This window comes from Apis laboriosa, unplaced genomic scaffold, assembly GCF_014066325.1.
Source record: "Apis laboriosa isolate Shangri-la unplaced genomic scaffold, ASM1406632v1 scaffold18_cov149, whole genome shotgun sequence".
NCBI lineage: Eukaryota > Metazoa > Arthropoda > Insecta > Hymenoptera > Apidae > Apis > Apis laboriosa.
The window spans coordinates 2,961,415-2,982,177 of record NW_025222233.1 but is presented as its reverse complement, the minus strand read 5'-3'; the positions used below and the strand labels follow the sequence as shown (position 1 = coordinate 2,982,177).

At 42.4% G+C, this 20,763-nt stretch overlaps 1 protein-coding gene across 3 annotated transcripts in view; it reads left to right on the top strand.

Moving 5' to 3' along the window:
* The window catches only part of LOC122712045 (beta-1-syntrophin), a 311,081-nt gene that overhangs the window by 275,498 nt on the left and 14,820 nt on the right, over window positions 1–20,763 (top strand). For all 3 annotated transcript variants that reach the window (XM_043931334.1, XM_043931336.1, XM_043931335.1), the window contains exon 5: window positions 10,862–11,085. In XM_043931334.1, coding sequence (XP_043787269.1) covers window positions 10,862–11,085 — 224 coding nt within the window. The remainder of the gene's footprint in view (window positions 1–10,861; window positions 11,086–20,763) is intronic.

The following is a 20,763-nucleotide window of genomic DNA, read 5'->3' as shown; positions in this document are numbered from 1 at the left end:
CTTTCTCTTTGTCTTGGATGGCGCATCGAAAATGCTAAGTAAACTGTGGCTAAGGAAGGGAGAGGTCAGAGAAGAGCGCACAGCTTTGGTCCTCGTCGTCCATTCGTGTGTAACGCGTTGCAGTTGAACGGACTTGTCTTTGTCTTCTAGAAAAACTTTCGTGTCGGAAGTTGGAACCGAATACGCTCTTTTCCGCCCCTGCTTTCTTTCCTTTCTTCGTGATTGTGATGCACGGGTGATCCGGTGAAATTGCGTGGAACGACCATGGCCATGTTTTAAACGTGATTGTTTATGGAGATTTATCGAACGTGTCTGAGAAAATATTGACTCGTTCCACTGGATATTTTCTTCGCTGGAAATTCTATTTCTTATTCAGGCGAAGCTATTGCTTCTTTTATGAACGTAGAAATAATTTTCTTTACGCGCGGATAGTTTCTAGTCTTTGAAAGTTTAACAATAGTTTTTAAATTAATAATAATTTGGATAATGAAAATAAGTTATATCGAATTTATAACTGTCAAATCAATCTTCAATTAATCGTTCAACGACGTTTAAAACTCTTCTTTAAAAATAATCTCTCGTCTCGTCCTTTACATCTTTCGTCGAATATTCGCAAAATAATAATACTTACTTCGATATCCAATTAACTCTTAATTTCCTGTCAGTCAACTCTCAGTGTCTCCTCTTTCCAATTCTCTATCTCGTTAAACTTTATCATTGCGCGATATCGCAACTCGTGATCGTTATCTTTCCACGTGCGAGATCTCCCCAAAAATCGCGTCGTCTTTCCTCGAGCGGAAAGGATTTCCGCGACTCGCTCGAATGCGTTGAACGAGAACGTTGTTCATTCCTCGCCGAGCAGTCGTAAAAATTCGAGGAGAGAGAGAGAGAGAGACGAGCCTCGCGTTGACGCCTGTGACGAGAAGAAATCAAGCGAGAAGCCAGCCAAGAAGGGCATGTACGTAGATGCAAGATGGAATCGAGCGAAAAGAGAGAAATATATTAAACCGAGACGGAAAGTAGAGGCGGGGATATCGCGACACCCTCGAGTCGAGGGTGGTGGTGATGGCGAGGTTATCAACGGATCGAAAGAATCGACAAGATTCTTCCCCTTCCTTTATTCTTTCCCCTCGAATCTCCCTTAATATTACGCGGCGTTCGACGAAGGATTTTCGCTGCAGAGACGAAGCCAATTGAAATTGTCTCGAATCGCGGAATCAACCCGCGACCTTTGTTTCCCTCGTTTGCCCCCCTTTCCTCCCCTCCCCTCCGAGTTTGAAAATCGGCGAATTCCAATCTCGTGGAAGAGCACGAAAGGATCTATCCTTCTTGCGAAAAATTCCATTCCCTTTGCAAAAGTTTCAATTTGCAAAAATTTTGTTACCTCTCCTCCGTTCCGGAGAGGAGGAGGACGAAGAGAATCGACTCTGTCCTCCTCGAGTTTATACACAAAGCCTTCGTCGTCGCTTTATCCACTTTATATATCGTGGATAAAACTTCTCGAATTTCGCATTCATAGGCTCACGCAGCTTCGTCGGTGTGTCCACAATTGTTCTTCTCTCTCTCTCTCTCTCGCTGCCCTCTCGAGAGCTTCGTGTTTTTTCGAGTGGGGAGTCGATGAAGGGATGCTTTTAAAAGAGCAGTTAGAATCGCGTTCTAAAAAAGGGGGTGCGCCGTCTCGAATAAATACCTTTTCGATAGACAGGAACTTGAAACACGCGAGTCTTCTTGTCTGCCCGCCGCACCCTCTTCTTTGCGCCCCTACGATTCGCCACGATTCGCTGACTCCGCGCCTCCTCTTCTGCTTGCTACGGGTCTTCGAGACGATCGAGAACGATCGCGGGATGGGTGGGTTGAATAGAGGAGGGTGTTCTAAATTGCGGATGCAAGGATTGGTTTGAAGTTACCAACCGTTTCGGGATGGGATCAATCCGAGTTTGCGGAATTTAGAAATTTTCGATTTATCGGGCCGTTTTCCCTTCTTCGCCGATTAATCCTTTTCCTCGAGGCAATTCCTTATTTTTCAATGCTTCATCATCAATTGAGCTTGAGAAATAATATAAAACATCTTATTTTCATCGAATACTCGCGAATTCGTTCCAATTAGAAATATAATTTTGTTATTAAAGGTACAAACATTTATCGGTGTATTTATATATAATTTTATAAACGTATATAGGTTCAATCGCGCGAGAGAATTCGGTATCGCATCTACTTGAACAACGCTCGATTTACACGAAATTTTTATCAAACTTCCGCTCGATCGAGCAAAACCAGAAAAAAAAAAAAAGGAAAAAGAACCGAGATAAACGCGATAAAAAGACACGTCGAAGATAGACGGGGACACAATAAGTCATTCCTCCTCCGATAATCGTGTACAACGCTCGATATTAATCGACGGATATGCGCTTGAATAAATCACGATTCGTAATGCGGCAAATGAATCGGGATTTGCGAACGTGATGCCGGCTTTTTATATTAATATTTTCCCTTATCCTGCGAAAAACGATTTGAAACGTATGTATATTTTTCCACCCTTCAACGCAGTTTTCATCCCCCCATTTTTTTCGCACCTATGTACGCGTAATACCATGCACACACGTATATTTATATATATATATGTGTGTGTGTGTGTAAAAATGACGTTCCACGGTTTCGAAAATAATTCCTTTTATTACGCGTACCGTTCGTTCTCCGCCAAGCTTGTAACGAAAATATTAGCGATTTTTATTACGCACGTGAAATACACCGAGTAAACACATATAGACGTGAACACAACGCGTTTTCGTTACGTTTTCATGCGAGCACGCACGCGCGCGTGTCCTCGTCGAATAAAATGCAAACCGATCGCAAAACGTTTTGAAACGTGCGTTGAAACTAACAAGACCCGCGAATCATTCGATAACACGTGGAACATTCCGAAAATCAGCATACGTTGCGGCCAAATTTGTTTCAACCTTCGCCGTGTTTTTCTCTATTCCATTCTTCTCTCTCTCTCTCTCTCTCTCTCTCTCTCTCTCTCGCTCTCTCTTTCTCTCTTTTTTCATCGAACAGAACCACGCCAATCGCTGACCAGTATTTAACGTCGAAATTCCATTTACTACGTATAGCGGAGAATTCCCTATCGAGACGTGATTTTTCGTCCGTTTGTTGCATCGAAATACACCTGCCCGCTCCGTTTTTTTCCCTTTCTGAAGAACTCGTTTTCGAACGGTCGATTCTCGTTTCAGGGACGTCGAGACGTTACGCGGTTAACGTTGGTATTCCATGAAAACGTTGTTCCGTTAAATTTTTTCGTGCTTTCTATTTTTCCTCTTTTTCGGTTTTTAATTTAGCGACGCGTGTAAAATCGAAGAAGAAGAAGAAGAAGAAGAAGAAGAAAGAACAAACGTTCAATCTCGTAATTGATAAATATCGGTATTTACAAATAGAAGAAAGGGAAACGATGTTTCGCGATCAAATTCAACGTTGTATTCCTGCGAGTATTCCTTCCTCTCCTTTTTAACGCCGTCACGAATTTAGGCGAATATTTAGCAGACTCGTGGCCTAATTATTCCTCAACACGATCCATTCAAAGATCCATTGGATCTTTGATTTGATACCGATCAACAAGTTCATCGAACGATGAACTCTCCTCGATGAAACTCTTCCTCTCTTCGCTCTTCTTCTACCGATCTCTTGACAATTTATTAAGTCTCATCACGATTGGAAAGTTATACAAAGAGAACAACTTTAAGGTATTTTTCCTTTCTTTTAAAATAAACGTCGTTTCGCGTACAACTTTTACAACAGACACTTTCCAAATAACGTTAACCTCCGGTATTCCCAATTTCCCAAATGCTATTTGCCCCGAACCCATCAAAGAAGATCTGAAGGAAACCTCTCATCTTTTTACTTACGAGATTTTTCCACGAGAAAACCGACAAACTTTGCTATCATATTTGTAAGAAAGTTCCGAAAAAAAAAAAAAAAGAAAGAAAGAAGAAAAAGAAAAAAAAGAAAAAAAAATACATTACGTTATTTCTATCGTAGAACCGTCTCGTTTTACGTATCCATATCGGATTCGAATCCGTGGCTGTAACCCCCGGTGGTATCCGGGGGTCTCCACGTCTTATTCCAAGGACTTCTTCCCTTCCTTCCACGTTATTGCCCCTGCTATCTCCGATGTAAAGATCCCCGATCCCATTCCAAGCTATTCCAAAAATTATCCACGCGGTATCTTCCACTTGGAAATGGACTTCAAAATGAACTTTGCACTCGACGGAAAATTAGATTCATATCTACGGTGATTCGGTTAGCGGATGGGCGGCTGCCGTCCATTGAAGCCATTCTTGGAATCAGCGATTAGCCAACAGAAGCAAGTAGACGAGCTGCCTAAGCGCACTTTTTCCCTAGGTAACTTTCCTTAAGCGAGTGCAAACGAAGTTTCGAACAAACTGCGTTCGCCGGGGGGAGGAAGGGAGAGGAGGACGGAAGGAAGATTAAAAAAGTATGGTAAAAAGGGATCAGGTTGTTGGAACCAGGTTGAGCGTCAGCTTGCCTCGTCCACCGGCCATTTCCCCAAGTTCCAGGGAAGTATGCATATTACCCGGCCAATTTTATTAACCCTTTAGAGTAGCCCGTCACGGAACATCGGTTATCCTTGCCTTTTTTAAACGGCGGAAGAGTCCAAGGAAAATGAATTTTTCGAGTGGCTTATACCACGCACTATACACATATGTGTATATGTATACGCACCGAGTGTCCGAGACGAAAGTTATATAGTATAGCGTTGTCGTACAGAGTGGTCGAGTGGATGAGAGAAAAAAAGTTCGTGTAAATTTACTTGTCGAGAAATATCGTTTTAAAAAAGAGTTATATAAGCGTCTAAAATTTCAGACACGAATAATTCTAATTATAAAAGTTCGACGAAAAATTTTCTGCAAACGCTCTCGACTCTTCGATCGAAAAAATCATTTCTCAGATTTATACGAACACTTTTCGCGAGTTTGCGAATATTTCTATCTCCTGTATATATCCACTAATATTATCCATTCACGGTTAAGGTGTTTTTATCACCGTTATAATAGAGCGACCAGTTAACGACCAGTGTATTACGCATGCAAATGCCTGATAAACTTTCCGCTTTTTTCTGAATAATTTCTATCGTCGGCTACCGATCTCTGTTTCGTTAAAGCTCGCCAAGATTCGAGATACCTCCACGTATTTTTCTTCGTCTTATCGAAATCTTTCTCTCGTCCCGACAATCCCAAAATTGTTTCCAACGAGATTTCGTGGCACCTCGGCTCACGTTAATTTTCGAGTATAAAACGATCTCGAGCCATTTAACGTTGCAATAAATCGTTGATATCGCGCAACGTTTCCATCGCACGCAAACAATTTCCGGAAAAATATTCGTGTTCCTCCGCGGTGAATAGTGTGCGTATATATATATATATATATACGACGAGACACATCCTGGAAATCTTATTGGTATCTTACAAATGCAAATGGGAATATGATCGTGTCACATTTAAAATTAATTTAATCGAGAAATAACGCCTCTTTTCCATCGTCGAGGATGTTTCTTTTATCTGGTCAGGGATATATATATATATATAAAAAAAAAAAAGAAAGAAAGAAAGAAAGAAAGAAAAAAAGGGGGGAAAAAGATGAAAGGGAAGAGAAATTGCACAATGTTTGAAACGATCGTTTCCTCCCCTTCGACACAGAAACGTTCGTCGATACGAGTCGAATCGACTGCACTCCAACGAACCATATTCATCGAGCTTTTCACCGGCCACCATTATTCCTTCTCGTTATTATTGCCACGGCGCGATAGCGCGAGGCGTTACAGAATCGAACACACAACAGCGGTTGATGAATGGAAAAGAATCGCGATCGACCGAATATATTCGAGGGTGGCCGTCAATTGACGATACGAATACCGATACGATACGAGCAAAGGTCTCTCTGTTTCCACTTTGGGGGAGGAAAAAAAAAATTGTAGAAACAAGCGAGAAGTAGAGAAAAAAGAAAAAAAGAAAAAAGAGACGCGAGGGTAATATTCGCAACTCGGTATTCTCGGAGGAAAATTTTCAGAGAGAAATTAAAGGAAAGAGACGTTTGATTAATCGCGGAAGGGGGTTTAATTACTGTTTGCAGAAATGGTTTGGAAGACGCATCGTGGAAAGTTTCATCGACGACGGATCGCCAGCCACAGGCTTTTTCCCCAGAAACAGGGGATTGGCGGAATCGCTGGACTGCTGCCAGCTGAAAGGAACTCTCTTTCTCTCTCTCTCTCTTTCTTGAACTCGAGGGGTTAATTGGCTTAATTTTCTTGAAGAACGAGGCTTCCTGCTCGCTTCTTTCTCCCAACGAAAACGTTGTTCCTTCGCGGAGAAAAGTTGCTTCCTACTCCTCCTCCTCGTTCGACTCTTCACTTTATACGGTAATTAACGCCTCGGACTCGTTTGCGCCTTCTTTGCCCCGAAATGGATGTAACTATCGTTCCATCCCTTCTTTCTTCCACGTACGTGTCCATTCCATATTGTATTTCATCTTCTTTGTTATCATCTTTCTTATCATCTTCACGATGAACTTTTGTGAACCGAATATTAAAGTTTCGTCATCAATTATCAACGACTAAACTAGATAATTTAAACTATTGTAGAATAAAATCTCGATTTTCGAATATTCGAAATTGGAGGCATCCAAAAGTTAAAAATATCCTAAGAATTTTACGCGAGGTTTACGGGAGGAAAAGAGAAACAACCGTGAAAAGATAAAATTCTTTAAGAGAAATTTTATCGTTATTCGATGTTTATTACCGATCGAACGATATCCCATAAATGGACGAACAATTTTCGAAATTACACTCGGATAGTTCCTTTATCACGCGCTATTTCCCTTCCTATCACGCATGGCCCAAATAACAGGTGCACAGAAAATTCACATTCCTATTATAATCTGCGAAGGGGTCTATGCGGCCCCGCTAATAGCGGCGTACAACGTATCGTATAACGTGGTAAATGGCAAATTTTCTCGATCCTCTCCCCCTACGTACTTTATCGAGTCAAAGCGAGGAGCAGGAGCCGAGGAACGACGTCAAAGGGACCTCGGACCGCGTGAAATTTTGATCGATCCTTAACGAGCTCTTTGTCCCCGGCCAAAACTGAAAACAATTCCGTGGCTTCTTTCATACCTCGCGCAAGATATCTTCGTCCCAGCGATCGTCGTATGCCTGTTGCATTAGTAGCGAATAATTTAAATGCAGACAAAATCCGTCCCATTAACGTCGCTCTGCTTTAAAAGCCTCTTGCGAAACGTAAACAGGGCAATTTTCCTCGCTTCTCCCCTTATATGCAGTCCCTATATATGCTCAAATATTAACCAAGGGACGAGATATTATATCTATAACATCCCGTTATCTATTAAAATTTTGATTATAATTCCAAAAATATTGTATCTAAGAAAAAAAAATTGAAGGAATGATCAAAACAAGTAAACGTGAGAATAAACGATAATTTTGACAATGTTCAAAAATATACTAAAAAGTATATTTTATTTCAAGAGAGAATCTGCAGTATACCTATATATCTTTAATAATTCAAAGTTAAGTCAAATCCCTCGATCGGGGCTGACCTCGCGTGTCCGTATCGCCGGCGGTCTGAAAATTGATGCCTCTTGAATTAAGAACCGAGTTAAGAAGCGAAGTATCGAAAAGACGTTGGACGTTAAATCGACGTTTAAGAGATTGGACGATTCTCGTCGATAATCCCGCTTTTATCGCTTTTAAATATCGAGCATCGCTCGATTTGTCAACCTGATCTCGCGGGAGGAATTACGATATTATCGAAAACGAGGGAAGGGAGAAGGGAAACGATTTCGAGAAAGAGTCGAAAACGATTGGACGGAGAAAGAGCGAATAATATCTCCGTGAAATAAAAATTATAAGGCCACCCCTTTGAAGAATAGGGAGGTTCAAAGGGGTAAAATCCCGATTTCGTTGTATCGTGCTATATACGGCTAATTTCCATTACTAGCTTGCGCTCGATTTCTCCTCCATTTTTCCCCCAAGAACAAATTGGATAAGCATGCTTGCCCGCTTTTATCCCGCAATAATCGACGATTAACCGAAACGTCCCTTTGCGCGCTCAAGACACGGATTTTCAATGGAGCCAATGTCGAACGCAATGTTCGAAATGTAAAAAAAAAAAAAAGAGGCTCGAATAAATTAATAGTAGAACAGTGTAAATGATCGAATGGTGATGGATCATTTTTCTTAATACGTGAAATCAAAGAATATTTGTTGGATTTGTTTGTAAATTAGAGATATCACTCGCAGCAAAGAACCCTTAATGGAACTATAGATACACGTTGCTCGAAATGTAAAAAAGACGGAGACTCTGTCTATTCTTTCTATTCGTAAGAATAAGATTATCGTTCTATTCGATCCGCTTTACGATTCGTTTATTATCTCTGGTATCTGATCCGTGAATATTTGCAAATTGAACCGATTATTGCGTACGATAGACTGCAAAGGGATACTGCAACAAATATCGAATCATCGAAACCTATTAGAATCTCGACAAGAGACATAACCGAAGGGGGGAACGAATTAATACACGCAAATAAAGTTGGAAAAATTGAAAGAATGGAAAGGGGAGATGGGCAAAGGAAGGGAATCGAATCGGGAGGGAGGGTAATGTACAAAGGCGCGGGCGTAACCATCACGACGTAAACACGCGCCGTTTTCACCGGAATGTCAATATTCGACAGTTCAATTAATCCACCATGTATCATCCCTGCGGGGAGCACAGAGATGGAGGATGCACAATGTCCTGCTGCATCCACCTGGCTGCATTCCGTTCTCGGCTGAAAACCGCCAGCCCACGATGCACACAGAGAGAGAGAGAGAGAGGGTGCACACAGGGGGTTGCATCCGGCGCGCAGGCCACGCGCTCCTCAGCCGCTCGATATTGTCTCCCGGATAAGTGGCAGCGGGAAAATGCGCTTGACACTTATGAGGCTACATTTCTTGAACGGCAGACAAGCTCTCCGCCGCGTTTTCCGCGCTTTTCCAACCCTCGTCGTCTCCGTCGCCTGAGAACGACGCATGTCTGGAATGCGAAGCTGTCAATGCGTCTTATATAACCTTTTTTTTTCTCTTCTTCTTCTTCTTCCTTTTTCTTTTTTATCTCGTTGCTGATAATACGCTGCAAAATCCTCTCCTTCGCCTCTCTTCCCGCTAATGTTTAATATCCGTTCGATCATTCGATACGAAAGATTCGTTACGGTACGGGGGGATGGTTAATTACTTTGAAAAGTAGGAAGAATTTTCAGTTATTTCGAGTTCGCATTCGACGAATTCGGCGATTAATATTCGCAATAAACAATTATTCTCTTTCATTTTTCAACTCGTTTTAATTAACTCGTCGAATGCAAACATTTCTTCTCTCCCCATTTCTTCTTTCATCACAGATATTTTTCCATATAAATAAATTTACATTAAGATCGAGATATCGATAATAAAGATTCAGCTCAACGTTTCTATCATTCGATTAACTCGTCGAATGCAAACATTTCTTCTCTCTCCATTTCTTCTCTCCCCATTTCTTCTTTCATCACAGATATTTTTCCATATAAATAAATTTACATTAAGATCGAGATATCGATAATAAAGATTCAGTTTAACGTTTCAATCATTCAATTAACTCGTCGAATGCAAACATTTCTTCTCTCCCCATTTCTTCTTTCATCACAGATATTTTTCCATATAAATAAATTTACATTAAGATCGAGATATCGATAATAAAGATTCAGCTCAACGTTTCTATCATTCGATTAACTCGTCGAATGCAAACATTTCTTCTCTCTCCATTTCTTCTCTCCCCATTTCTTCTTTCATCACAGATATTTTTCCATATAAATAAATTTACATTAAGATCGAGATATCTTAATAAAGATTCAGCTCAACGTTTCAATCATTCGATTCGAAAGATTCGTTATGGTACGAGGGGATGATTAGTGAGTTAGTTACTTTCAAAAGTAGGGAGAATTTTCAATTATTTCAAGTTCGCATTCGACGAATTCGGCGATTAATATTCGCAATAAACAATTATTCTCTTTCATTTTTCAACTCGTTTTAATTAACTCGTCGAATGCAAACATTTCTTCTCTCCCCATTTCTTCTTTCATCACAGATATTTTTCCATATAAATAAATTCACATTAAGATCGAGATATCGATAATAAAGATTCAGCTCAACGTTTCAATCATTCGATTAACTCGTCGAATGCAAACATTTCTTCTCTCTCCATTTCTTCTTTCATCACAGATATCGATAATAAAGATTCAGCTCAAGGTTTCAATCATTCGATTAATTCATCGAATGCAAACATTTCTTCTCTCTCCATTTCTTCCATATAAATAAATTTACATTAAGATCGAGATATCGATAATAAAGATTCAGCTCAACGTTACCAAATTCTTCTTCTAACGTTGCTCGCGTAACACATACACCGTAAACATAATAGTCGCGCAGAACGTAACACGCGCGAACACGTATACACGATCGTACAAACCGTAAACGAGAAAATCGCAAATTCCTGGCGCGTGTTGTTATCGTGGCCGAGCAGGTGTCTCGCATAATTTCTCCTGTGGCGCAAATTTGGCCGGGGAGGCGCGCCGCCCCCGAAAGAACGGTTTCCACGGGGGCGGTGGACGAATCGTGCCGGATCACGGATTTCCGCCGTGATCAAACCCGGTCGTCGCGTTGTGCACGTGCATGCACGCCTCCCTCCCTCCCTCCCTCCCTCCCTCCCATTCCTCCCCCCTGACAGAGAAGATTTACGAGGCGCGGCGCGCGATCTGTCCACAGAACGGACGTGCCAGCAGCGAGAGCAGCGAGGACGGAGCCGGGAGCAGCGCGAGCACCTCGCGAGGAGCGGGTAGCGGGTTCGGCCTCGGGGGTGGATGCACCGGGGGATGGCGCAGCGTGTTCGGGGCCGTCTCGAGCAGGGAGCTCAGGCTGTACGAGTGCGCCCCTTGGAGCCCGGAAGCTTGGGCCTCGCCGAGCATAACCTGTCAATTGATCGCCACCAGGTGAGTGACCAGGTTTTTTTTTTCTTCTCTCCTTTCCTTAAATTCCTCAAATTCGATTAATCGAAAGTGTGAAGTCATTGATCGATAAGATTGTTGAAAATCGTAAAGTTTTAGGGGATGGATGGTTCTGGATGGTTATGTGTGATACAGGGGTGTAATAATAATAATAATAATAATAATAATAAAAATCTCGCACTGGACGAGGTTAATTTTTGCAATGAAAAATTTGAAAGAGAAATTTGAAAGAGACAGGTATATCGATCGACGTAAATTAATCAGATAGAAATCGAACGATTTAGAACGATTCTAAAGGCTGTTAAGAGCGTGTATCTTCTTTTTGTTTTTGATACGATGAATAGAAGATTCATTTTTTCTTTTTTTGTGAATCCAAATTCAATAATTGAAGCAGAGGAGTTATTTATTCGGTGAAAAGTTAAACTCGTAGAGCTTCGTTTTGCCGATCAAATAGGAAATCCTTCATTTTCCTAAATCCATCCATCGGTTAATTGCTCTTTTTCTATTTTTGATAAAAAAGGAAAAAATAATGGGGAGAGATTCCAGAGATTCATTTGATGAATCCGTTCACTGGTAATAACAAAGATAGAAACTTACATGGGAACCTATATCCCTTATTCCTCTTCCTTAAAATATTTTCTACATTTTCAATAAATAGATAGCACAAAGATAACACATATTTTCTCCCATCCGCGCGATCTTCATATCGATCGTGCAAACCCTCTCGATTCCTCCAATCTTCTCCACCTCAGCGAATAACAACTTTCAAAACATCATTTACATTACTTCCTCCTACCCAAATCGATCCTGAATCGTCTCGATCTTCCTCCTATAAATGGCTCCACCACCTTAAAATCCTCCCACAAGAACGGGAGGAGGATGCGTCCGTCGGGTGGCGCGTCGATAATCGCGATCGATAGGCAGCGGGAACGAATCGGTGTCGCGGGTGCTCTCGTTTTAACGGTCCGCGCACGTAACAGCCGCGATACGAATAGCCGAGCGCGCGTATAATAGTCTTAATTAAAATAGTGGTCTAACGAACACCGCTAACTGCGGTAATCCGACGTGCCTCATTGGTAATCCCCCGGCTGCGCCGGTGAACACGAATGCGTTGCCGCCAACCGGTTCCGCGCGCACGATCGACTGGATCTCGTGCCAAATTCTCTGTCTCTTCTCCCACCATGTGGCTGGCGTATTGTGCGTACGCGCGTGCACGAGTGTTGGACAACGTGACATCTTCGCGGTTCTTCGTCCATGAAGAAATATGGGACGTAGGATCGGCCGCGTCTCGTTTCTACGTATTGTTTCGAGGGTTGAGAGGAGAGCTCCAATGTTTCCTTTAGATTCGTCGCGGACGGATTTGGAGATTTCGATGAACGTGTTTTATTTATTTATATATTAGTAGAAATTGTGTGTTAGGTATCAGAAGACGAAGGTGTTTCGTTTCTTGGATCGAGGAATGTATCGTTTTTGAGTATTAATTTTAGATATTTCATCTCAGTAATCCTTTGTTTATTTGTTTTCTTTAACTTCTGTTTAACTATTCGAGCAAGTTTAATCGAATCGTGGTTAATTATAATTCGAGGAAACAGATGCACTATTATTCTTTTTTCCTATTTTTATATCCGATCGATCATTTTTACCTCCAATATTAAAATCCTTTCCAAAAATTCTTTCCCACGATTCGATCACAATTTCGCTTATCAATCAATGATCCCTTCGCTTTCACTTTCCCTGAAATTCTGCTGATTCTCCAACAATTTGCGAAACCCATTTCCCATCTCGAGGCAAAGTTGGGGGGCAAAAGCAACTCTATCATAATGTTCGAAGGGAATACCGGTTCCATTTGTTCGGTTGCGGTGGCGTGTAACCGTGCAAGTAACCCAGGGCGACGTAAGATAGAGGCAGAGATGGAAAGAGACGCGAAAATGACCGCATTCCCCGGAATTGGATTTCGCTGGAGGGTGGTCGCGATCAGGAAAGTTAATGCAACCTGGGCCAAGGGAGGAACGTGTGGTTAATTCTACGCCGGCGTGGAAACGATCCCCTCCTCCGATGTTTAACATCGAAGGAAACACGGGAAAGAGATTCGCTCGCCGCACTTTTGGGAAAATCGAGAGGCTTGCACGGGGGAGAATTTTAGAATAAATTGGAGAAAGAAATCGGGGAAACTTTTGCCGGTGAATTTTCCGAATCTTTGATTCGCCGGAATCTGATATTACGAATCAGAAAATATAAAATCTCGTTTAATCTAAAGCTATCGTTTAAAATTTTGTTTTTTCTTTTTTTAAGAATTTCATATTTTTTTCTCCTACGTAGCTTTGCGAATAATAAATAATCGCGATCGTGTGAAAATCGTTGATAGGATAATAGTCGAGTAATACAGTTGTGCGTATATATAGCTTTTAAGCGACGATCAACAATGGTAATCGAGTCACGCGATACACAAACAGTAGAAGAATCGAATTTCCAAATTTGAGCGTAGAAACGCGTCGAATGGACGAGAAAAAAGAAAAAAAAAAAAACGCGGGAAAAAATCACGCATCGACCGATTTCCAACGGTGATTCTTGCTCGTGGATCGATTACGATGTTGGATTCATTCGATTTACACACGGCCAGGCAAAATAAGTAAAAATGTAATAACGCGTTGGCAAATGATAGAAAAAAAAAAAAAAATGAACTCGTAAGCGATCAGATACGTTTTCCACTCTCGATCCCGTCGTCAGATAGTTCTGTCCATTATTACTTTTTTTTTAAAAATCTACGTAAAAACATTTTATTAATATCGAGAGCTCGACTCGAGTTTTAATCACGTCGAGAATTTATTTATTCGGCTCAAGATCGATCTGGATACAATTCCAAATCGAAACGAATCATTTCCTTTAGTTTCTAAATATTTTTAATAATTGTTTTACGACGAATTAAAACCATTCTCAATTTAAGGAGACAAGAAGAATAAAAAAACCAAAAAGATTTAATAAAGAGAAAACACATCCCTTCTTAATTTACATTCTACTCGACTCTGGCAAAAGATAGAAAAAAAAAAAAAAATCTCTCTCCCATTAAGAAAATTTAAGCGATGGCAAATAAGAAAATAACAAAGATACAAAAATCTATATATAGAGATTAACCTGTCAGAAAAATTAATTTCTCCAACGAAATCTCTCCCCTCGCATCACGTGTCACCCCCGCCGTCGTTAAGAAAATTCGATCTCTCACGAAAAAAGAAAGAAATGAAAAAAAAATTTCGATCCATCGAGCAAATCGAAGGGTATTTCAAAAAACGGGTGGCCGGTTTACAATCTTGTTTACATCCGATGCGTTGACCGGCAGAGCGTGTCGGTTAAATGGCCGTCGTCGGCAATAGAGTGATTAATCGGGCGCTGATCGTAATTAACGATTTAGCAGGCCGCTCACGGAAACTTCAGAATCACGTACGCGCGCAAAGTCCCCCGACAGTAATCGTTGCCAAAGTAATCAGCCGAAATTACCCCCCCTCTCCTGGTGCAAGCGGCAACTTGTTCGGTTATTAATTACCGGGGCAACCCCGTGGCCCCGCCACGTTTAAATAACGATTTCCTTTATCACCGATTTCCACCAATTTCCTACTCGCCCCGTATTATTCAATTCCTCGCTCTATTCCCCCCCCTCCCCCTCGTCGAGCGGGAATTTCGTGCGGAATTTTCGTCGCGAAACTTTCCCCTCCTCCTCCTCCTCCTCCTCCTCCTCCTCCCTCTTCTAATTGGCGGCGATAAATTTTCTTTAAGAAAATCTCGATTAAAATTATCCACGAAAATGATTCATATTTCCCATATACTAGGGGAAATATTCTCGAGAGAAGTTTGATTCCCTGGAAGCCAGGGGTATCTCTAAATCAGACTTGTCCAAAGTCGATGTTCATTCAGGTGGTAGTCGGTCTTTGCAACGACGATATGGAAACTCCCTGCCACGGAGGATTGCACACGTGAGATTATTCGACTGTTCTCTCGGCTCGTGTATAACAGTGGAACGAGAGAGCGGTACTCTCGGATGTAGACGGCTCTCCCATTCTGGAATAGTTTCGCCGACGAAACCTTTCCACCGAAGTCATCTTGGCTTTTTGGCTCCTCCGTCGGAGACATTGGCTCTCGATCGTGATGGGAATAGAAGGGGGAAAATATAGGAGGGGAAGAAATTGGCGCGAGTGAGATTAACTCTTAGAGCCGAGGATCAAAAAGGTATTGCAAAACGAATAACGATTGTAGTTGAAAGAAAAACAATTTTTACAAATTTTCTTGGTCTCGGTGTTGCTTATATTTGCTTGTAACTTTTTCGGGATCGAAGGTAATTTAAACGCTTGAACCGATTAATCGAAAAGGGGTGACGGTAATTAACGGGCCTCGAATCGAGGCGTTATAAAAAGTTAAAGACCGTGACCTTGTGGGTGGAAAGTGGCGATCTCGAGCTCGCTCGAAAAGGGAGGGTGAATCCGCGTTGGAAACGTTCCAACTCTCGACGCACGGAGAGGGCGGCGCCACCCGATTGCCTTGGTTAATTAATACCGAACGATTAATCGTCGGATTCGTTACACTCTCGTTAAACGAACCTCTGACGAGGTTCCCGGCTTCGCGCTTCGTCATTTCTTTCAATCTCGAAACATTCTTCCTTTTCCTTCCGCAGAAAAATTAAGACTTGTCCTTTTGCTGTTTATGATTACGAAGCATCCGTATTTGCACATAGTATAAACATTTTTCATCGCGATTCGAAAATTCGTTTCAAATGATATTTGAATTTTCTTCTCGTAATTCAATTCCCAACTTCCTAACTTCCCGTCTTCGCAATCAAGATTAGCGAATCGCTCTTACATCTGCGTTAAACTGCGGCGAGTGAAGTACGAGGAAATGCGAGAAAGCAGAGGGGCAAACACGCGCGCCTCTCCGTCGTGCCTCTTCAACCCTTTGAAGTAGCGAGCGAAAGAGGAGGAGGAGGAGGTCTAAATCCTAGGGAACTTGATTGAAAATCGACCCTTCCAATCGCAAAGTCGCGTTTTAAAATTGCTTATCGAGCTAAAACCGAGGTTACCCCTTTTATTAATCCACGACTCGATTCCACAAGCTTTCGTTCGCGGTCAGGCAAGCAAAATTTCCAGCTCGCCACACGCAGGATACGGGTGCCCCTCCCACCCCTCCCTCCGTTTCATCCCCTAAAATATAGCACGGTAGAGTACACATCTCCAAGATTCGCCACGTTCCATCACGGACTCAGACTCAGTCCCTCCTCTCTCGAATCTCGCGTTAAACGCTCGTGATTTATGTAAGAAGCTTGTCGTAGTCCTCCGTGGTTTCGAGAGAGAGAGAGAGAGAGAGAGAGGATGAAAGAAGCGAGGAAAAGGCCGCGCCAAGGTGTACGTCAGCCCAAGATATGGGAATTTCGTGGCATTAGAAGCGAGTGGATGTGACGTCCTCGTGCGACGACGACGGCTCACTTCGCACCAATTTTCGACTCGTTTTCGAGCGGATCCGAGCGAACAATCATCCTTTTCCTCCTCCATCTCCCCCCTCCTCAGTCGCGGAAATATTGTTGCGCACGGAGATAGAGAGCAGTGGTCCCACGCGCGAAACTTGGACGTTGCATTATTCATCTCTTCATTCTCTCTTGGATCGTGGCGATTTCTGAACAATTTTAGGTTAAACTTTTCCTCGCCAATTTTTCCTTTTTTTTTTGAGAGGGGGATGATTAACGGATCGGTGGTTTGTTTTTTGGACGGTGGAAAGTTGAAAAGGGAGTTGAAGGGAGGGAAAAAGGAAATACATATTCAACGCGAGCGATAAAAAACGGCCACTTAAACGAGGTTATCTTCGCGCGATATCGTTCGCGTTGTCGTTCGTTTGTTCCTCCAACTTTGTCCCCCGATGGGAATAAGAAGAAGCAACTTCTGACCGAAAGAAGAAGAACACCCCTCCCCCGACCGGTATACCCATCCCCCTCCTCGCTTTGATCGTTTTTCACCCGTGATGTTCATACAGCTAGGTAAACGACGAACGTCGTACGAGTCGGCCCGATACGGATATCCTGCGCTCTACACTTTTAACGGACTTGAAGAACCGACACTAAACGCGATTTATCATTGCGCTTTTCCGTTCTTCGTTTCCATTTATTCGAACATTTTATTGTTGTATCCTGTACCAATCTTGTATGATTTATTCATAGAATGTTGATTAAGCTAATGCGTAAATTGAAATTGTTTACTGATACAAGGGAATGTGCATTACTTTGAATATCTTTTTAGACGGGTATTTAAATTTCTCACGAAGCTACGTGAAAAAAGAAAAATCATCCAAGTCATCGGATCTAATTTAAATATCTATTAGAATTCTTTAAGAGAATCATAACGAAATCAAAAATTGTACATTTACATTAGATCTCTATCTCCTCTCCTCCTTCAACCATCCGTCCACCATACATGCGAATTCGTGAGAATTTAATCGCTAAAATTCAGCCCATTGTAAAAATTCAAGCCACCGGAAGGAAAATATCGGGGTATCGCTTTTTTCTTTTTTTTTTTTTTTTTTTTTTNTTTTTGAAGCGATATCAGTCTCGATTCGACTCGACTCGACTCGACTCGACTCGATGGTGGCGAGCCATATTTAAAATCAGGATAGTGGCGGTATCGACCAACCGTGTGGCACAGCCCAGACCACCGATATCGCCGCGGCAGACATTTATTTCGCGAGGCTTTTCGGATTTGACGGATTAGGCCTGGAGCTTCTCCCGTATCCCCGACGCCACGACGATATTAACGCGCGTCAACCGTGAACAGGGTCGATCTGCACACGGCCCAAAAAACTCCCTTATCGACTTTGAATGGAGGAGGGGGTGGGTCGTTGAAGGGGAGGAAAGAAACGCGAGGGGTAAAATCGAGGAAGGGAGGGGCGAGGTAAAAATTGCGGATAGATAAGGTCGGCGAAGAAGTAATTTGTCTGCCTGGGGAGAAGACTTACGGTGACGATAAAGTTTCTTCTTCCATCCCCTTCCCGAGACTGGCTTAACTCCTCCCACGATTCGCGAGAATTCCTCTACCAAATTAGGAAAAACAAGCCTTCCAGCCAAGATTTGCTGGAGCCAAGTGGCATGGAAAGTGAATCTCGACGAGAGATTCGTTTCGAGATTATCGGAAATGGACGAAGAGATTTCTCGATCGAGAGTTTCACAAAATTCTTCGTTGCGTCGATCTTTGCCTCTTCTTTGAGGAAGAATCTCTCGCCATTTCGAACGGATTCGCCCGTGGAAATTCGAAAATCCGGAATTTCTTGTTATAATATAAACGCAAATCCAGGGAGGAATGCGAAGCGAGCCGAGGAGGAATCTCGGAATTCTCGTATCAAGCGCATCTCCAAAGAGTTACAGGAGAAAATTATTTAACGTTATGATAACGTTTCTGCGTCTCCAAGGTTTCACCAAGATTCTTCGAGCTTCTTCTAGTCTCTTTTGACAATCCGGATCCACCGTAAGACACCGCTAAAATCTTCGCTTATTTTCATTTTTGCTCCTTTTTGCTCAAGAAATGAAACGCGTTCGAGGATTGGAATGAACGAGTCAAGAGAGGTTCGACAAAGAAGAGAATTCAATTTCGCGGAGGGGGAAATTTATTCGAGCTCGATGAGGTGCATTCGAAATTCGAGCGGCCTATCACCTTTTAAGAGGCTCATCGTTTTCGAGTATCGCGTATCCACAGGTTGGTAATATCGGCGTCGGTTTTTTCCGCGAGAAATTTACTTTTTTTTTTTTTTTTTTTTTTTTTTCTTTTTTTTTCACATTCCGTGTACGCGCTCTTTTTGCGTTCACGCCATTCGCGTTTATTTATTATCAGTCGGTCGACACGAGCCACGGTCATCAATTCGGATTAATGCCGGCTCAACAGCAGTTTTCGAACCGCTGTCACTTTTCTCGTTACTGTTGTTGGCCGGTGTCTCGTTGTCCCCGCTATTGCCACGACCAGAGTACAGATTTATGAAACGACAAATCGCGCAAATTTGCGCTCGAGACGGCTGCCCGAATATCCACTATCCACGCTTCGATATGGAAGAAAAAAAAAAAATAAATAAAAAATAAAAAAAGGAAAAGACGTACACCACCGTGATCTTTATTAATTTCGCGTCCCGCGAAATAAATTTGACGCGCGAAATTTTCAACTTTTCAGGAAATCTATTTTACTCGTATTTTGCACGAAAGATGAAATTTCCATAACGCCGCGATGAAAAATCGTCTATTTTTAATTCCGGATAAGACGTAAAATAATTGTTAAACGAACCATACGATAAAATATTCCCAAATGTGGATTGAGTATCGTAAAATAATTCGACAAATTGTAAATAACGTAACGCGGTTTTCAACAAAATTCTCATTGTCCGATACGGGATACAATATTTCGAAAGAGATCGCGAAATCACGAAAATCCGGCGAGATTCTGGTCCGGGATGAAATCCAAACTCGGTTATTACTCGGGAAAACGCCGATATTCGGCAGGGGAGGGGGGGGAGAGGGATCCGAAATTACGAATAAAACTCACGAAATCGTAACGTTATTACCCTCTCGCGCCAGCAACAAAGCTTGTCTCTTTATGGAATGGAAGCAACAAGGAGAGCGCACAGCCACGTGGAAAACAACAGGCATCCTCGCAGACGTCGTCCCTGTGAAATTGCATTCGACACATCCTTCTTTCCCCTCGCTCTCTTTCCCTTTTTTCTTTCAATAAAGGGAAGTAACCGTCCAAGTGTGGCAAGGGAAGAGGAGGAGGAGGAGGAGGAGGAGGAGGAGGAGGACGAGTAGAGGTTCGTTCCATTTGCGGATTTTCCATTCTCTCCCGCCCGCCTTCACCCTTTCCTCGCGTGTGTCCCCTCCAACCCTTTTTCCGGCTTCGCCTTTCCGGAAAGGAAACTGGCGCGGCCCGATCTTCTCCTCCTCCGATGGCCGCAAGAAACTTGCCCCCCCCCCCTCCCTCTTCTTCTTCTTCTTCCCGGTGAAATATTTCCACGAGTTCGTAATTTATAGAATCGGTGCTGAAACGGCAGATCCAACAGCTTAAAATCCGGTCCACGTAATTGGATGAAGCCTCGACGTAACCTTTCACGTGATTGTGAACGATGAATCCTTCGTAATTCTTATCTCCCCTCCCCTTTTCTCCATCTTCGATTTTTCATTCTCGCCAACCGAACGAAATCTCGCCTCTCCTCTCTCTCTCGGGGATACCGTCTTCTTTCTCAAGTCGAATCTCTCTCCTCTCGACGATTCGAGAGAGAAAGAGAGAGAAAGAGAGAGAGAGAGGTTCTGTATTCATATTTCCATTTCAACGACTCGTCTGTTCTTTTCTTTCCTTCCTTTCTTCCCTCCCTCCCTCTTTTCCTCCGTGATATTTATTTAATCCGTGATCAAAATTTCGTTTTTTCTCTCTCCGCTTTAAGAATCTTGGCACGCTTCCGCTCCCGTTTTCCGCTTAATTTCTACTTGGAATCCGCGCCACGCCATTCCATTCCTCATATCGGCCGCGATTAAACTTGCGCGGACACGTCGACCGAAAATCTTTGCCAAATATAAACGTATAAACGCGCCTTGTATAAACTAAAATTGTAATTGTATTCTCTTAACTCGCAATTTCCTGGCAATTACGAGTATTTACGCGTCCA